This window comes from Zerene cesonia, chromosome 7 (assembly GCF_012273895.1).
Source record: "Zerene cesonia ecotype Mississippi chromosome 7, Zerene_cesonia_1.1, whole genome shotgun sequence".
NCBI lineage: Eukaryota > Metazoa > Arthropoda > Insecta > Lepidoptera > Pieridae > Zerene > Zerene cesonia.
In genome coordinates, this window is record NC_052108.1 from 9357540 (window position 1) to 9373963 (window position 16424).

Here is a 16424-nt window from a genome sequence, read left to right on the forward strand (position 1 = left end):
GGTTTTACAGTTACTACACTGTCTTATAAAGTTAATTACTTAATCTTAGTATTTTCTTGTGTTTGATTTTACGCGAGTATTATACATTCAGCTCAGCTCGCTGTAAAGTGTTCGAAACGTCGAGTTAATAATATAATGAATAAATCGCGTTTAAAATCCGTTAAAAAGTTTTAAATTTCTCAATACTTAATCTTAATTTATAATAGAGAATAGGTAGAATAACTTAACTTATATGTTTAATTTGAGTTTAGAATAGGAAATTCTTTGTATCTCTTCAGCTTTTCAATGAAATTAACAAAGATGGAGATTTAAAGGCAGTCGGGTTATTTTTTTAATATTGAAATATCTTGTTTTCAGGTTGCAACTAAGCGATTTTTTGATAAGATTTTTGTGAAAGTCTACTTATTACATCAGTGCATTACATTCATAAGGGAATTTCCTTTTATTACGTAGGCGTACATAAACAAATACTGTATATCCTACGTCAATGTTCGTCGCATACGTAATAGAAAGACGTATTATGTAGTGGTTATAGGTATGATGAATACCTTCTTAATAATTAATAATACTTAAATAATAACTACATACATTTGTAATCATTTTGTAATCAAATTAACATTTGAATTTACGTCATTAGACGGCAATTGCGTTAAACGACATCTATATATTTTTTACGAAACATTTTAGAAAATAATAGAAGGTAAAGTAGCCACATACAACCAAACTTAAATTAGGTGTATGTCTTGAATATAACATGAAAATTTAGAAGAGATAGTTGAAAAAAATAAAAAAGCATTTATATAATTCTGTAATTCTTATGTTTATCTATATTTAATATTTTTTGTACTGGTAAGGATGTAACACGATTTAATAGCTGTCAATTTTTTGGATAATAAAAAATTGTGATTGCATTTAGTTTTTATTCGATATTTAATAGTTATAAACTATGGCTAAGAAAACCTACGACTTACTGTTCAAACTTCTCTTAATCGGAGATTCTGGTGTAGGCAAAACATGTATATTGTTCAGATTTTCTGATAACCATTTCACAACTACATTTATATCGACAATCGGTACGAATTTTCTTTGTTTTATGTGATATATCCTCTGACATTTTTTAAAAAATACTATGGGCCCAGTTTTGCGATAGTTAAGTTCCAAAATTTTCAATTCCATTGTTAAAAAAACAGTTATAAATTAATTTTGTACTGATATCTTTTCAGGTATAGATTTTAAAATCAAAACAGTGGAGCTAAGAGGAAAGAAAATAAAGCTTCAAATATGGGACACTGCGGGACAGGAGCGCTTCCACACCATCACCACATCATACTACCGTGGTGCTATGGGCATCATGTTAGTGTATGATATAACTAATGAAAAAACATTTGATGATATTGTTAAATGGTTAAGAAATATAGATGAGGTATGTTAGTTTGTGAAATAATTGCTTATCAAACACCAATTCATATAGAGGATATCATACCAAATACAATGACATCTTATTTTCATAAACAATTGATTGTACCTTCAAAATTTGCCTCAATCTTGTGTCAAAAGTCCCAGGTGGGACATATTTCTGAACTAAACAGAAAATAATTATTGTCACCTGACCTACTATCATTATTATCAGCCCATATATGTTTTACTGTTGGTACACAGGCCTCCCATGAGAAGTTCAAGCCATAAACCACTACGCTGGCCGAGTGCGGGTTGGCAGATGTCACATGTTGTTCAATGTTTAATTCTTGGACATGCCCCTTTCCTCACTATCTTTTCCTTCACTATTTCAAGTAGAGGTGATGAACCACTGATGTCATGATCCACTTGCAAAGATAAATTGAAAATTTAATTTATTTATTACTATATATTATGGATATATATTTACCTTTGTAACATTTGTAAAGGTTCATGATATTTGAAGTGATAACTTGTTACGGGAGTGTAAACCTCATAAAAGTGTGTCTGTCCTGCCTTTCTTATGCATATTAGCTTAAGATGTCACTTCTCTCTGATATACCATAGTGTAAATATGTATTTTTGTTATTTTAGCATGCAAATGAAGATGTGGAAAAGATGATACTTGGAAATAAATGTGACATGGAGGAAAAAAGAGTTGTTAGCAAAGAGCGCGGGGAGGCTGTAAGTCTTTTTTTCTGTTGTATATAAGCTACAAGGCTCTTCATGTTATTTAAAAAAATAAAGAAAAACATTTAGATATGTACATAATACATAGTATCATATAATGTTTACATTGATAAACAGATAAAGGTGATAGATAGAATAAAAATCTTTTTTGAAAATGAAGCTTGTAATATATGTATAAACAAAAATACATTATATATGTGTATATACTAATTATTCTTCAGAGGGAAATAGCAATTAGTGGGATTGTGATTCAAGTCATATTATGATATTGTGTTTTACTTTTTTTTATATAAAAATCTTCAAATATATATCAGGTACTACTATATACTAATATATAGGTTTACCTGTTTGTACTGGTTGTAATGGTATACTCAAATTGTGTAAGACATTTATTGGAGAGTAAGGATTCTCAGTTTGCATATTAATAGTTATGATTACTAATATCACTAGCTATCGCCCATGCTTGATACTTAGTGAAGTTGCAGCTTTCTAATGTTGAAAGAATTTTCGAAATTGACCCAGTAATATTTATGTGAAAACATTATGAACATACTTACATACAAATCTTTCTTCTCTGCACTATAAGCATAGATTTAGATATTTAAAGTTTCATTGTTCTCATTTAATAATAAAGTCATTATCATATAAACTCTGCTAGTTCATTTGCATACAATGTAAGCATGTTTTTTTTTTCATAGCCTATTATTATCCGTCAAAGTAGGATATTATATGTATAGGTAATAGAACTGATAGTGATTGATTTAAGTTTATACACCAATTACTGAAATCTTACAACATTGTTAGTTGAAGTTTCCATGGATTGAAATCTAAGTGCCTAGTGGTACATCATAGTTCCACCCGTGGTATACGAATATTCAAGCACTATAGAGTGTACACTGTATATACAGTGTACACTCTATAGTGCTCACTATTCATTCATATACATACTCAACTTAACTAATAACTTTAGTAGTACATGAGATCAAGGAGTTTCGACGAACAAACCAAAACCTCAGCTTTATATTATTATAGTATACGTTTTGAAATAACTAGTATGGTTGTTTTCAATGAGTCACAAGTTGGGTATTGCATGATATATGATTAATTGCACAGGCTTATTATTGTAGTTGTGACTTGTGTGCTCAAAACATTTATCATTATAATTAGGCATCCAATGCATTGCTAAATAATTTATTGTACACAATTAATTGTAATGGAATTTTTGCTACACCTAATTAGTGTGGTATTTCTAAGAATGAATAATAATTGGTGTGTTTTGCGGTACTTTTTGCTTGTTATTTGAATATATATATATTAAAAATATTTTTTTTTTGTAATAGCTGTTTTCTATGTTATTTGCTATCCTCTATATCCTCTCTCCCTTCTTGTCAAGCTGTGAAAGTAAATATAGCATTTGTTTAGCGAGATTAGATAGTTACGATATATATATATATATATATAAAAGCCGTCCAATTACAAGAGCTCATGCGGTTGCAGATAGCCCGCGAGCACGGCATCCGCTTCATGGAGACGTCGGCGAAATCGAATATAAACATCGACCGCGCGTTCTCGGAGCTGGCCGAGGCGATCCTCGACAAGACGGCGGGGCGCGAGGCGGACGCGGACCACGCGCGCATCGCGGTCGAGCGCCGGCCCTCGCGCGCGCCGCCCGCCCGCGCCTGCTGCTCCTAGGCGCGTGTTGTCGCGTGTCGTCGCGTGTTGCCGCGTGTTGCCGCGTGTCGCCGCGCGCCTCGAGGCCTGTATGTTACTTTCGGATGTCGAGTCATTTCTTTTTATAATGCGGTTGTTAGGTGTAGAATTGTGAAGCGGTGTTTGGGGTCGTACCCTTTTAAGTAAAAAATTTTTTGGTTGGTTTGGTTTTTTTTTTATCGAGTCATTGTCCCGCGTGTTCGAGGCCTGTATTTCGATTTTTTAATAGATCTATTACAAACTTAACTTACACATGTGTGATTTTATTAAATCATTTTTTCAATGGAAACGTTTTTTTATTAATTTTAAGCTTGAATTGTTTCGTTTTTAAAATAAGTACGGATACAGGTCTCCATCTATAGACAAGCAATAGGATTGTAGCAATTTTTTAAATCGATAATAATATAAATATATAATGCATAGTACGTACATTGTAACCCATAAACTATAATATGTAAAAATGCCTTTAAAAGCTATCTCACTACGGCAGAGGTATATTATGTGTAGTTTTAATATTGTTTAGAATTTTATAGTTCTCGGGGGCTTGTAGATCGTCCTAGAAATAATTTTGATTATTATTAATATATTTCTGCCATTTTAGATAGATACCTAGTAATTTTGACTGTTTTATCAATATAATAAATATATTAAATACAAAGCTACAATGTTCATAGTTTGTATGTTTGTAAATTTTTTAACGAGCAACATGCTGGTGTCGCCATTTTTTCAAATGATCATACTATGAGACTCGAAATTGCATGTATATGTCAACTTTTATAGGGGGCATTATAATATATATTGCTAATAGTTGATCTGTATAACATAATATATCAATATATTTAAAGCTCGGATCCTATATTTAATCTATCGAAATATAATTTGCAGGTAAAATGCTAAAGAAACGTACTACGTAATGCACTATTTACATATTTTGTTTCCATCAAAAATTGTGTCAAATTAGCTCAAGAGTAAACTTTTCCACGCAAAAAATCAATTATAAATACACATAGATTGAATATAGGTACCGGTCAAAAGTCGCGCGGTAATCATCTCTGGCCGGGCGACTCTGTGCAATATGACAGTTGACACATTGTCTAGTGAACACGCGGCCTTAGCGTGTTGCTATAACATACGTCAAGCGATCCGCGCTCGAAAACTAAGTGATTGTTATTGAGATTACAGTGTTATATGTAAATGGATCTCATCATTTTCGAGTGCGCTTGTAACTACAGCATATCATCAGAGAGGAGTGGAACGTGTTAGGGGTCGTGCAAATGTGTGCATGCAATATTTTCACGCACACATTTGTTGAAGTTGGTTGGTTTTTTTCTGGGTTCGTACTGACTGTGTATGTTTCAGTCACAACTCATAACTAGTCGAAACCATTTTTTTGTGCAACAATCAGTCAAATGTGGTTTTGATCAATGCCATCAGTTACAAAACACTTTTGATTGATTTTATGGCTTTGAGTTTGATTGAACATACTAAAGTTTTACAGTTAAGTTAGTTGTGTGTTTGTATGAACTCAAGTGACGTGTGTGACGCGATTATAACGTGTTATAAACGACATCACGCGTCACACCATCAGCTGGCGATTTATAGGATTTCCTCAACCATACAAGATAGAATATAAATGTGGCAATTAAACACTTATGAAATGAACATATTTATTTTGTTTAAAATTTCAAAACCAAATTTCATGAGTACCTACGAAACCCAGAAAATAAACTGGTACCCTCTGCGTAGTCTAAGTCTAAATACCTAGCACATTATTGTTTGTATATCGATGCATGCACCTGCGCTTCGCTGTAACGGTTTATTTAACACTACGTAACAAGTGTTTAACGGCTTCGAAATCCTACGGCTCAAATGTGCTTACATGTCAATGTTTGTTGATATTATTGTTTTGTAAACCTTAACCATTTATCTATATATATATCTATCTTTAATCCGATTGTTCTGTCCACGCTAAGAAATTTTGTATTGAAATAAAATCATATAATTTATTGTAAGTGTTATTATGTATATTATCCCTACTAATAATTACTAACGCTATTGAGCCCTTTGTTTTTATTTAATTTTTTGCTAAGAATGAAGTTCTGGAGAAGTGAAGTTTTGAAAAGAGTCGCATGCATTTAATTTCAGTTAAACTCTGTATTATTAAAGATTTTCATACAACAAACCTCGTGAAAGCGCTAATATATTTTAGAAAACTACCGTCATATCAATTAAAATTACGCATTTTATTGTTGTTATAGTTTTTGATTATAACATGAGTTTGTTTTGTCGCGTTACGGGAAAACATCTCCTCATTCTTTCTTAAATGAATTTTCAACAAAATGCGATCTTTAATTTATTCTTGTAAGTTGTTTACTGTCAATGCCTGTCTCACATTGATTAAAATGTAATATTCTTATTGGTATCTATCTTCTTTGATATGTACAAGAGATCAGGCATTCGTAAATGGGTCGCACAGTAGGTGATTAAGTATGTACTCTTAATAATTTATAAATATATATTACAGTTTTATGGTACGGTCGATTTTACCCGCTTTTTAAATAAACATTGGCATTGTATATTATGTTCAGAATAAACGATCTATCGTAAATGTTGTTTTTATTGAAACCTCTAATCATATCATATCATACATTCGTTGCGAATTGTTTCTAGATTTGAATTTGTCTTGTTTATGGAACTGTCCTAGGCACTAGATTTCCATAATATAATAATTTGTAATTCATTACAATTTATTAACAAGAATGATTTTAAACGGCAGCATATATTGTTGACTGTAGTGTGCACTCTTTTGATAAATAAAAGAGAAGTGCCCAAGTCTTATAAGTAGCAGTAGAATAGTCGTAGAAAATAGTTATCTTTACGGCCTAAGTATAATAATTCCATACTTTCTCAAAACATTTTTTTTATATCTATAATACTTTCAATTATTTGTACAGCACGAAATAAAAATGTTTTGAGACCCAGTCTCATCTCGCAGTCCAAGCCAAACAAAATGCAGAATAAGGAAATAATAGGGTCTCTTAATAGATCAGTACCTGCTAGACCTTGTGATGTAGTACAATAATAAAAACAATACAAGGCGATAGTGCGGTCAGGGCGGGTTATCGGGGCTGGAGATATCACTCCTTAGTCAAACGGCGGGTTACACAGACGCCATGTTGCGACTTATTCTTTTGTGTTGTTTCTTCCAAATTGCTTTCTTCAGCGATGGTATGTATTATATTAATTTTCATTAATCACCAATATGATCTATTATGCTTTCCATTCATTAACACATTCACTGCTGATCCAGAAACTTGTTAAAACCAGCGATGCGGCTATTACACGCTCAGCGTGTCTCCCTGAAGACGCATACTCGGTTCGAAGCATTTTTACACAACAGGTGTGTTTCAGCAGTGAACGTGTTAAAGCTATTTTAATTATAAAAGTTTTCCCGTTTGTTTCCCGCTTTTTGGTAACAGAATGGTAAGGTGACCAGCAACACCCATGAACATTAGCAAATATAGATAGATTTCAATACAGATATAGATATTATATCGCTGTTAATACACTTCTTTCTACCACAAACTCATTTAAATTCCAGCACCATGCACGATAGACTTGGAATGCATGGAATGCATCCCCGACAACATGCCACTAGTGACTTCCCACCGGGCATCAAATAGTTCTGTGGTGATTCCCGTTGGGGATGAGGTCGTGTTCTCGTGTGGAGGGGGACGGCTACTCGCCTACCCCCTACTGAGTACTGTGAGCGCGGTGTGTGAGGCGGGGAGGTACCGTGTGAGACAGGACACTAAGTTGCGACACTTGTTGGAATTGGGGTGCCAGGAGAATATATTCGAAGATGTGTTGCATACGGTAAGTGATCTTTGAGATCTTAATCTCGTTTTCATTGTTATATTGTGCTTATATGTACTAAATTCGTAACTAAATATAAGAAACTGATATAATTTTGTAAGAGCAAGAAACTGACTGTCTGTAACAGGATTGGTGGGATAGTGCAAAATATAACATTTAAATGACGTCACAGACTATCGCTCAAAATTAGTACAAACGGTTGTTTGTTTTTGTTTATATAGCTGTTGCTTTTTCATATTTTACTTCTATTGTATGTGTAAAATAAAGATGTTAACAGACTTTTGTCATAATGATGATTTAGTAATCTGACATTTTATACTTAATTGATTAAAATAGTTGTCGCGCGGTCAAAGTTATAAATATATAATTTTTTTGTGATTCATTCTCAAAATGCCTAGATTTAAAAAGTAACATAATATAGTACATTATGGGTATAAAACAGATATATGTATTCTTTTAAGCCGATTTAATTCCGTCCAATTTAGGTGGAACACTGCGTGTCACCGTTGCAAGGCCGTGCGTATCAAGTGGTAGAAGCTTCTAGAAGCACGCGGCACCTCGCCACGATGTGCTTCGACGAAGACCGCGGGCTGCCCGCAGCGGCGCGCGTCAGCAACGCCGCCGCCAACGCGCTGCGCATGCCGCCGCACAGCGAGCAGCGCTCCCCGCTCACCTTGCTCGGCAACTTCAACCACATGTTCGACGCCAACACGCGCCACGCCGCCGAGAAGCTCTACTCCGACGACGTCCGCATGAACCGCCGTCTCCGCGAGATATTCCGGCACGAGAAGTTCACGTTCGCGGACCAAGCGCTGACCGGCGCCAAGCTGCTCAGCAGCTACTACTTCGACGACCAGAACATGCGAGTCACGGACTTCGTGTCCAACAGAGTGCCGGTTTGGAAGAGCGTCGCGAACGGAAACCTGCACCACATGCACCGCGACGTCGCCAAGTTCATGAAGCTGGCGAGACCGCACGCCACTCTGGACGTGTACGCGGGCACGCACGGCGTGCTCTCCTTGCGGACCGGCCACACGAGGACGGAGGTGTTCCTGAAGCCGGAGCGGTTTCCCGTGCCCAAGTACATTTGGACGGTCGTGCACGACAGGAAGAGCGAGAAGGCGCTGGCTATAGTGGTGCTGAACGACCCGTTCGTGGCCGTGAGCGAGATCCGCGAGGCCGTGTTCTGCGAGAGCGCGTGCGGGCGCGCGGGCTGGCTGCTCGGCCTGAGGCGGCAGCGCAACTACGAGGTGCCGCTGTACGGCCTCGCCTTCTGCTGCGCCGCGCACGACTTCACGGCTGTCGTCCACGAGATGCCCCACGAGATATTGAAGAACGTCCCAGCGGGTAACGGTGGAATGCTAACTGAATTGTACACTTAGGGTATCGGAACTGTAGGATATTGTGTAGTTAATTCTGTTAATGCAAAAGTTTCTTTTTAATTGTATGTATAATATGTTTTACTAAAGAACAGAACAAATACACTTACATTATTTATATTAAGAGGAAGAAAAAAATTAAAAAGAGACAATGTATATGTAAAGTTTTTTTATTAAATGAATTTTAATAATAATGTTTATGATGTTCCCTTAATCCTTTTCAGCAATGGCAGTTAGATGTCTATCGATTTCAGTCTCCGTTAGAACCCTGAAATTGTGTAAATTTCGTAATTAGATGCTAAATGCCTTCTCCTTCGTTCTGTAGCATTCTTCAACTTGAGAACTACGCAACACAAAAAATAAAATATACTATTTCAATTCAACCTGTAATTGCTGCAACAGCTTAAACTAACTGTTATGCTCTATAATGTTAAACAACTCACAAAAATAGCTGATCGGACTTGTATGTGATGCAGGACAAACCAATTGTAGTCTAGATTTACTTATCCTACAATACTTCCTGGTAGCATATTACAAATATATTTTTTACGCTAGTGTCTCTAAAGCATATCACAAATAGCTACATACAAAACAAAACTCACTTGAACTTGGGCTCATCCTTGGTCACGACCCCCACCTCGATCTCCGAGGACTTGAAGTCCACCGACAGCACTTGGGACAGGCACGATATGGCCAGCTGTATCGCGTCATCCGCTGACAGGTCCGAGCGCTTCTTCAGCTTCTTCTCGAGGTAAGCGTTCGCATCTGTCGCTTTGGCTCCGGCGGCCACGGCCTTGTACGAGCAGTAGTAACCAGACGGATCTGTTTTGTACACACTCGCGCCGGTTTCGTCGTCGTACGCGATTAGCATCATGCCTGGAAGTATGTTGAGAGACCTTTATTCATTTATTACAAGCTGTAACCCGCGGTGTTACTCGCGCGATACCCGGCTGAAACGTAGCCTATGTGCTAACCCAGACCAGACTATCTGTAACAAGTTTATATGAAACTGTTTTTGCGTGAAAGAGTAACAAACATCCATACTTACAAATGTAGAATTTTAGAATTGTCCAATTCTGTATAGGATCCAATATAATTTTGTAGGAGAGCTTGATAGAACTATGCTAATATTGCATTTAAACTCTCTTAAATCTCTACTATATTAATCAATATGACATCTATTTTATTTTATTATTTATAATATTATGTCTATATATTGTATGTGGTAGTCGCTTCAGCACAAATTGGGCCAGCGTGCACCAGGGAAGTACGTGAGTGGGAGAGCCGCAGGCCCATATCCTCTTCCTTACCCTTCCCAGTGAATCAACTTTACGCCTCTCCAATTGTGCATAGGTGATGGTAGCACTTACCATCAGGCATGCTCCATGGCCGACAATGACATAAAAAAATAATAATATAATTTTTATGGTATATATTATAAAAGGGCAGTAAGTGCTGACTATATATTCTATGTAAGCTTTTTTAAAAGTTTTTTTGCGAAAGCTCGGAAGAAATTGTTTATAAATGATAAGGCCGCTCATTACACAATTGCTGTATGTTAAGTTGTTATAAGGGTTTTTTGTTTAGTGCTATAATGTTGTTTTCGTCTTAAACGTTGGTCACATCTTTTATGAATTTTTGTGAATATTCTATAAATTGGATATTCAGTAGAATTTTAACTACTTTTCTAAACCCATTAGTGATAGGATCTCTCAAGCAAACCATATATGCCAGGTCAACCAGTAAACTAAGAGAACACTCACTGCAGCCAAGCGGTCTCATCTCAGCGTTCTGTGTGTAGACCTGAGAGATATCGGCGATGCGACGGCACAGAATGTGCACAGGGATCTCTGTGCCGTACTTGTACTGCCAGTTGGCCGCTTCGTAGCGCGCCCGCTGCACTTGTGACTTGCTGTCCGCTGAAATGAGGATTTTTTTATTGCATATAAACACCTTAAAATCCATATAAGAGCATAATAAAGTTAAGAAAAAAGCTTGATACAATTTAAGCATTAAAAAAATAATTTAAAACCAATATTCTTTATTAAGCACAACTTAAATAATTTAAATAAAATCCAAACAAGTAGTAAAGACAATCAATATTAACATATTGAATTTAAATTTGAATCTGAGTTTTATTCATTGAAAGTAGGAAGTATGCAGTCTATTTAAGTAAGTTGATTAGCAGAAGCTAAGTACATTAATAAATATTATATCCTCTCTTTAAGTATAATAAAATACTATCTAAAAAAACTCAATAATAGACGATCACAAGTATCGGTTATAATTATATGCTGTCTATTTCTATCTTATTTTACGAAGGAAGTAGAAAATTTTCGCAAATGTGTTATATAGTGTGAATGTGTTATAGGTACCTGTCATGCCTGTCATGACACAGCCGATTCGATCGGTAAGTCTGAAGAGGTGTGTGACGGACGCGGGGTCCAGCAAGCGGTCCGGCACCTTGCGCTGAGCGGCGACCACGGCAGCGTCCGCACCGCGAAGGGCCACGGATGTCAGACCGCCTTGGTTTATTGCTTTCAAAGCATATTCTGAAATGAAAACATGCTAACATTGCCTTTGTGTGCAAAAACATTTATTCTATCTATATACATTATGGAATTATGCCGTAAAAGAACAATTTTAATACTAAAGCTAACGATAGTTTATTGTTGGTTAATAGTCTATATGAAAACAAGTTTACATACCAACTTGATATAATCGTCCTTCTGGGGAAAAGATCGTAATGTGTCTATCGAAACCAGCGCTACTTTCGCGAGCCATATTTAGGAATTCGAAAGTAAGTTACAACAACAATAAAAACAGAAATCGAATTACAAAATTATTCTTGTATTCTTGATAGCGGCTGCGGCTATAACTTTGACAGATATGCTTCAATTTTTAACACTCACGATTAGTTTTCTTTTATGTCTGTCATTATTCTTTTATCCAATCACTACTAAGTTCAATTGCAAACGAATGAAAATATCCAATCACACTATCTTTAGTTGACAAGTGTTGTCATGGTATTTTATTCCTTTTAACGCTATCTATGAATGCTTTGTATATTACATTCTTCGTATTTAGTATTTAATCGTATAAGTTATTGTAAAATTGTTTATATTCTTAAATATGGCGTATTTCCTTCAATATTCTAATGCAAAATTATTTTAATTAAATTTACTCAAAAAAAAAACTTGAACATGGTAACAACAATAATCAATAATCATATTATTTTTCAAATTGAGACTTTTTGAATCTATTACAGTTCAATGATTATGAAACAATAAAATTCAATACATTATGAGTATTATGAAATTGAACGCGACCATATTTTTATCTGCTTGACGTTGAAGTTGAAACCTTGACGTTTGTTTATCAGTATTTGTCCGAGGCGGTTAGGGTGAGGCTGTGTGGTTTTGGTTTAGTTTACTTTAATTTTAATCCTAATTTTGTAATTTTACTTACTTTCGTGAATACCGCTGTCGAGTGCAGACGCTCTTTACAATAAGTGCTCGAAATTAAGGCATCTTTTTGTTAAAGTTTGTAAAATATTTAAATTTAAAATGCAAGAAACCGTTACAAACTCAAATGAGAGGAAATCTCTGTTTTCTTCTTTTTTGGATGTCCTGGAGGCACGGGATAAACAAGCTCAGGCAGAAAGACAATTACAGGAAGAAAAATATCAACGACGAACTCAGAAAATATACGATTTTCATGGTAAAATATCTCTTTCTAAATTTGAATTTACTTCGTAACCTGTTTTTGTTTACGTTTGAATTATTGACTCGACATAAAGATTTTTACATTATTTTCGATTTCTTACTTATTTATCTAAATAGTACATCAATAGTATAATATGGATATAAAGTTGCTTATAAGAATTTTTAGTTAAATTAATAAAAGCTAATGTTTGCACATGTGTTCAAATTAAAACAATAAGATTAATTCTCATTACTATTTCATAAATTAATGTGTGTAGGTTTTGATTTATCCAAGAATATTTGTTAGCTTTTATGATTTGTGCTCATCTTATAATCCTGTGTGAATATAAGGGAAATAGTAGCCTATTCCAACAGAGGACTCATTATTTATTAATAAGTTCCTAAATTAAGATGATTTACCATTTTAATAAAAATCTTCTAATCATATTCTATAAGATATTTTAAAATATTATATTCTTTTAATATTTATAAGTATTTAAATTACTTATATGCTACTGCTACTTACAGTTTAAAATGATGAATAAACTATAAATACATTAATTTTATAGTAAATATAACTTATACTACTGATAATGATGTTCATAAGTCCACATGCATTGTTTGTCTCCATGACATTTGATAAAATAAAAATACAATTTTTATTAAATTCATCAGTTTTATTAATGATTGAAGATAATTTAACTAGACTAATATGTATTAATAACTAGGCTCTATAATTATCAAGAAGGGAAATATATCTCTATATATTATATATAGGCTCTATATATTCATCAGTAAATATTGCCCTTCAAATGTGTATTATTACATTAGCCAATAATTTTCCAACGAAACGATGCACAATTCTGTTAGACCGTTTTTTAAGAATAATTTGCTAAACTGTTTAGGTTCACTGAATAAAATCTAAAGCATGAGAGAGTATAACTTGTTATTATAAATACAAATTGTATTATATATACACTCACTTCTCACTTAATAAATAATCTCAGTATATAATGAATTACATTAGCTCAAAATGTGGCTTTATTAATTAGTCATCTCCCTGGCATGCTATTATGCTAAAAAAATATATGAAAAGATTTCCAAGGAGATAGCAATCTCAATCAAATGTATGCCTGTTTTCTTTGTTTACTAACAAAGAATGGGTTCTTTTTTGTGTTGTTATTTTTTGAGTTACCCTATCAATATCATCAACAATTGGTAATATATTGAATAAGCTTAATTTGCATATTCTATATATTATTTATCTACCGATTTGAGTTAGCAGCAGTCTAGCAGTAAGTGGTTCGGTCCTCAGAGCGTCAGCAGCGCGAGGCGGCGGAGCTGAAGCGCTGCCTGGACTACGTGTCGACGCACGCGCACGTGCTGGAGAGCGTGCTGCGCGGCGGCGACGCGGTGCCGCTGTCCGCCGCGCTCGTGCGCCAGGCGGCCGCGCTGCAGCGCTGCATGGCGCAGTGCGTCGCCAACGCGGCGCGCATCCGCCGCCTGCTCACCGCCGCGCACCAGCCGCAGATGGACAACATGCTGGCTAAGATGGTGAGTACGCTGTACGACTCACACGGTCACGCCCCCGGGACTAATGCCAGCGAAGCGGCTTCTCAACCTAAATGTCCCTACATACGCATACACAAACATGCACAATTACACACTTCATGAATACTCGTGCACTCATATGCACACACTTGCTCGCCATGAGTACGATTAATAATAACATTAAAAAGTAACAAAAATATATGAACGAAGCAAATCGCTATTTACTAGACTAGATATAGGTATTAGATTGTATTAGTAAACAAATTCCGACTCTATTCAGATTGACCTGGAGTGAAATCATCTAAAATACAACCTAAATCACTCATTTGTTTTAAAGTAATCTTACAGTGAAAGAAATTTGTAAAAGCAGTTAATCCGTGACAAACAAATAAACAAAAATTTAATCTTTATAACACTAGTGTAGATTAACGGAGATAAAGTCTTCATACTCTCGATGTAACTAATCCTGAAATTAACTAATAGCAAAAAACCTTGACAGGAACTTGGTGAATTGGACATCCGCTACAAAATGTTACATGAAACAGTTTTATATTAATTTGAGAAATAAAATTATGATTTATGTTCACCTAAAACATAAATCATGTAATAATTTGTGAAATATTAACGAACTTCTAGTTCTATGAAGTATATATACCCACAGAGTTCAGACATCGTATCTGTTGCAAATTGCATATGATGTGTAAGCCCGAGAGATCGATCGTTACTTTCCTAGTCCATATAAGCCCTCGAAATCTTATCGAGGCAAATCCAATCGCTCCTGTGGGATTCCATATTTCCTTCGTACTAACTCTTTATAGATTATTTCTAGTATATCCAAGTAAAGCCTTCGTCAAAAATTCGGTGTAGGTACAGAATTTATTTTTCTTCATTCAGTTAATAATCACAACCTATTCGGTCTTCTTTTATATTTAAATACCGTATTTATTAAATGATTTGTGTTAAATTGTAGAGTAATACGATACTCGTAAACTCAAAACCATGCGCTACATGTCTCATGTTATCGATTAAGGAATCTCATTTTATCCTTTTTTTAAATACTATCTTGCTTTTGTTTTTTTCTGAACGTCGATTCATTAATCAGGAATGTATAACAAATCATTGTTATTCGCAAATCGAAAGTAGGAATACCATACCATTGCTATAAGAGTAAAAAAGTTAAGCTATTAGTGCATTTCGTTACCTTGACTCTCCCCAACCTCGTCCTGCTATTGCATTCGTTCCCCCTAATTGTAATTAATAACTGCTTGTACATAAATAAATTGTAATTGTTTAAAGCATGTAACAACTCATGTTGCTAATTTTAAAAAGGTCAAATGTTATGGTTCACTTTCTTGAATTTGTAATAAATTTCGGTACTTTTTAACTCTTCTCGAAAGAGTAAGTAGTCCCGTACCGATCCTTGATACAGTGGACGTAACGGTTTTATACCTTTACGTTGGTGAAGTAAGAATATAGAGATCATAATATGAGCCGCCGGATAAGATTCTATTACTTTTTTGTACTGCCAGTGAGTACTCCAATATAATTACACAAATAACTGTCATTACGTTAAAGATACGACGGCGATAACGCGGTTAAGTAAATATCACGGCACTTGATGCAATTGTAATTCCGATCGTGTTATCTTAAGTGAAACATATCGCAACTAGAAAGCGATAAAAGTTAATATAAATTATAAACGACAGTGACGGCTGAGCGCACATTTCACGCGAGGCGTACATTTTAATGATATGATGTGATGCGGCCTGCACTTTCCCTCTTAATTGCAATAGGGGTGAAATGTCCGCTTGTGTATGTATGCGAATGTGCTTCTGAATGTTCCATGTTTTTTGGTAGAATCGTTTATATACATTGTTGATAACATTTATAGACACAGAATGACAAGCTCTGGGTCTTGTAGTGTCTTTCGATGTCCAGAATAGTATTTTCATTTGGGGTCAGCAACCTTTGTTTTATGTCAATACATGTATTCGTCGTACTATGAAAAAACAAAACACGAAACACGCAACTAACTTTCTTGCAAAATAATTAAACATAT

General features: G+C 35.1%; 4 protein-coding genes across 6 annotated transcripts in view; 3 read left to right on the forward strand and 1 right to left on the reverse strand.

Moving 5' to 3' along the window:
* Nucleotides 1-946: 946 nt before the first annotated feature.
* Nucleotides 947-6210, forward strand: LOC119840682 (ras-related protein Rab-10). 3 transcript variants are annotated; one of them, XR_005288320.1, is made up of 5 exons: nt 947-1073; nt 1224-1423; nt 2050-2139; nt 3643-4013; nt 4061-6210. XR_005288320.1 is itself a non-coding variant. In XM_038367385.1 (5 exons), exons 1-4 carry the CDS (start codon nt 947-949, stop codon nt 3835-3837), a joined length of 612 nt encoding a protein of 203 aa, XP_038223313.1. In that variant the 3' UTR covers nt 3838-3844; nt 3882-6210. The 3 variants fall into 3 exon arrangements, 2 of the variants coding, with proteins under 2 accessions (XP_038223313.1, XP_038223312.1); XM_038367385.1 differs by having other exon boundaries at nt 3643-3844; nt 3882-6210; XM_038367384.1 differs by having other exon boundaries at nt 3643-6210.
* Nucleotides 6211-6989: 779 nt separating this feature from the next.
* LOC119840868 lies at nt 6990-9235 on the forward strand. The gene is made up of 3 exons (XM_038367645.1): nt 6990-7083; nt 7457-7731; nt 8217-9235. The coding sequence occupies exons 1-3, from the start codon at nt 7029-7031 to the stop codon at nt 9111-9113; spliced, it is 1227 nt and encodes a 408-aa protein (XP_038223573.1). The 5' UTR covers nt 6990-7028; the 3' UTR covers nt 9114-9235.
* A 31-nt stretch (nt 9236-9266) lies between these two features.
* Nucleotides 9267-12024, reverse strand: LOC119840869 (proteasome subunit alpha type-6-like). The gene is made up of 5 exons (XM_038367646.1): nt 11819-12024; nt 11486-11662; nt 10874-11029; nt 9713-9986; nt 9267-9378 (listed from the first exon to the last, which is right to left on the reverse strand). The coding sequence occupies exons 1-5, from the start codon at nt 11892-11894 to the stop codon at nt 9321-9323; spliced, it is 741 nt and encodes a 246-aa protein (XP_038223574.1). The 5' UTR covers nt 11895-12024; the 3' UTR covers nt 9267-9320.
* Nucleotides 12025-12497: 473 nt separating this feature from the next.
* Nucleotides 12498-16424, forward strand: part of LOC119828243 — a 26707-nt gene continuing 22780 nt past the window's right edge. The window contains exons 1-2 of the mRNA XM_038350346.1: nt 12498-12830; nt 14130-14368. Of these exons, the coding sequence (XP_038206274.1) occupies nt 12677-12830; nt 14130-14368 (393 nt within the window). The 5' untranslated portion in view covers nt 12498-12676. The remainder of the gene's footprint in view (nt 12831-14129; nt 14369-16424) is intronic.

Coding starts and splice junctions, on each gene's coding strand:
- LOC119840869 (XM_038367646.1), bottom strand. CDS start 11,894: ATGGCTCGCGAAAGTAGCGCTGGTTTCGATAGACACATTACGATCTTT. Junction 11,030..11,485: donor TGTCATGACAGGCATGACAG/GTACCTATAACA, acceptor TCCTCATTTCAG/CGGACAGCAAGTCACAAGTG. Junction 9,987..10,873: donor GATGAGACCGCTTGGCTGCA/GTGAGTGTTCTC, acceptor ACATACTTCCAG/GCATGATGCTAATCGCGTAC.
- LOC119840868 (XM_038367645.1), top strand. CDS start 7,029: ATGTTGCGACTTATTCTTTTGTGTTGTTTCTTCCAAATTGCTTTCTTC. Junction 7,084..7,456: donor AATTGCTTTCTTCAGCGATG/GTATGTATTATA, acceptor TTTAAATTCCAG/CACCATGCACGATAGACTTG. Junction 7,732..8,216: donor TCGAAGATGTGTTGCATACG/GTAAGTGATCTT, acceptor CGTCCAATTTAG/GTGGAACACTGCGTGTCACC.
- LOC119840682 (XM_038367384.1), top strand. CDS start 947: ATGGCTAAGAAAACCTACGACTTACTGTTCAAACTTCTCTTAATCGGA. Junction 1,424..2,049: donor GGTTAAGAAATATAGATGAG/GTATGTTAGTTT, acceptor TTGTTATTTTAG/CATGCAAATGAAGATGTGGA. Junction 2,140..3,642: donor GCAAAGAGCGCGGGGAGGCT/GTAAGTCTTTTT, acceptor ATGCGGTTGCAG/ATAGCCCGCGAGCACGGCAT.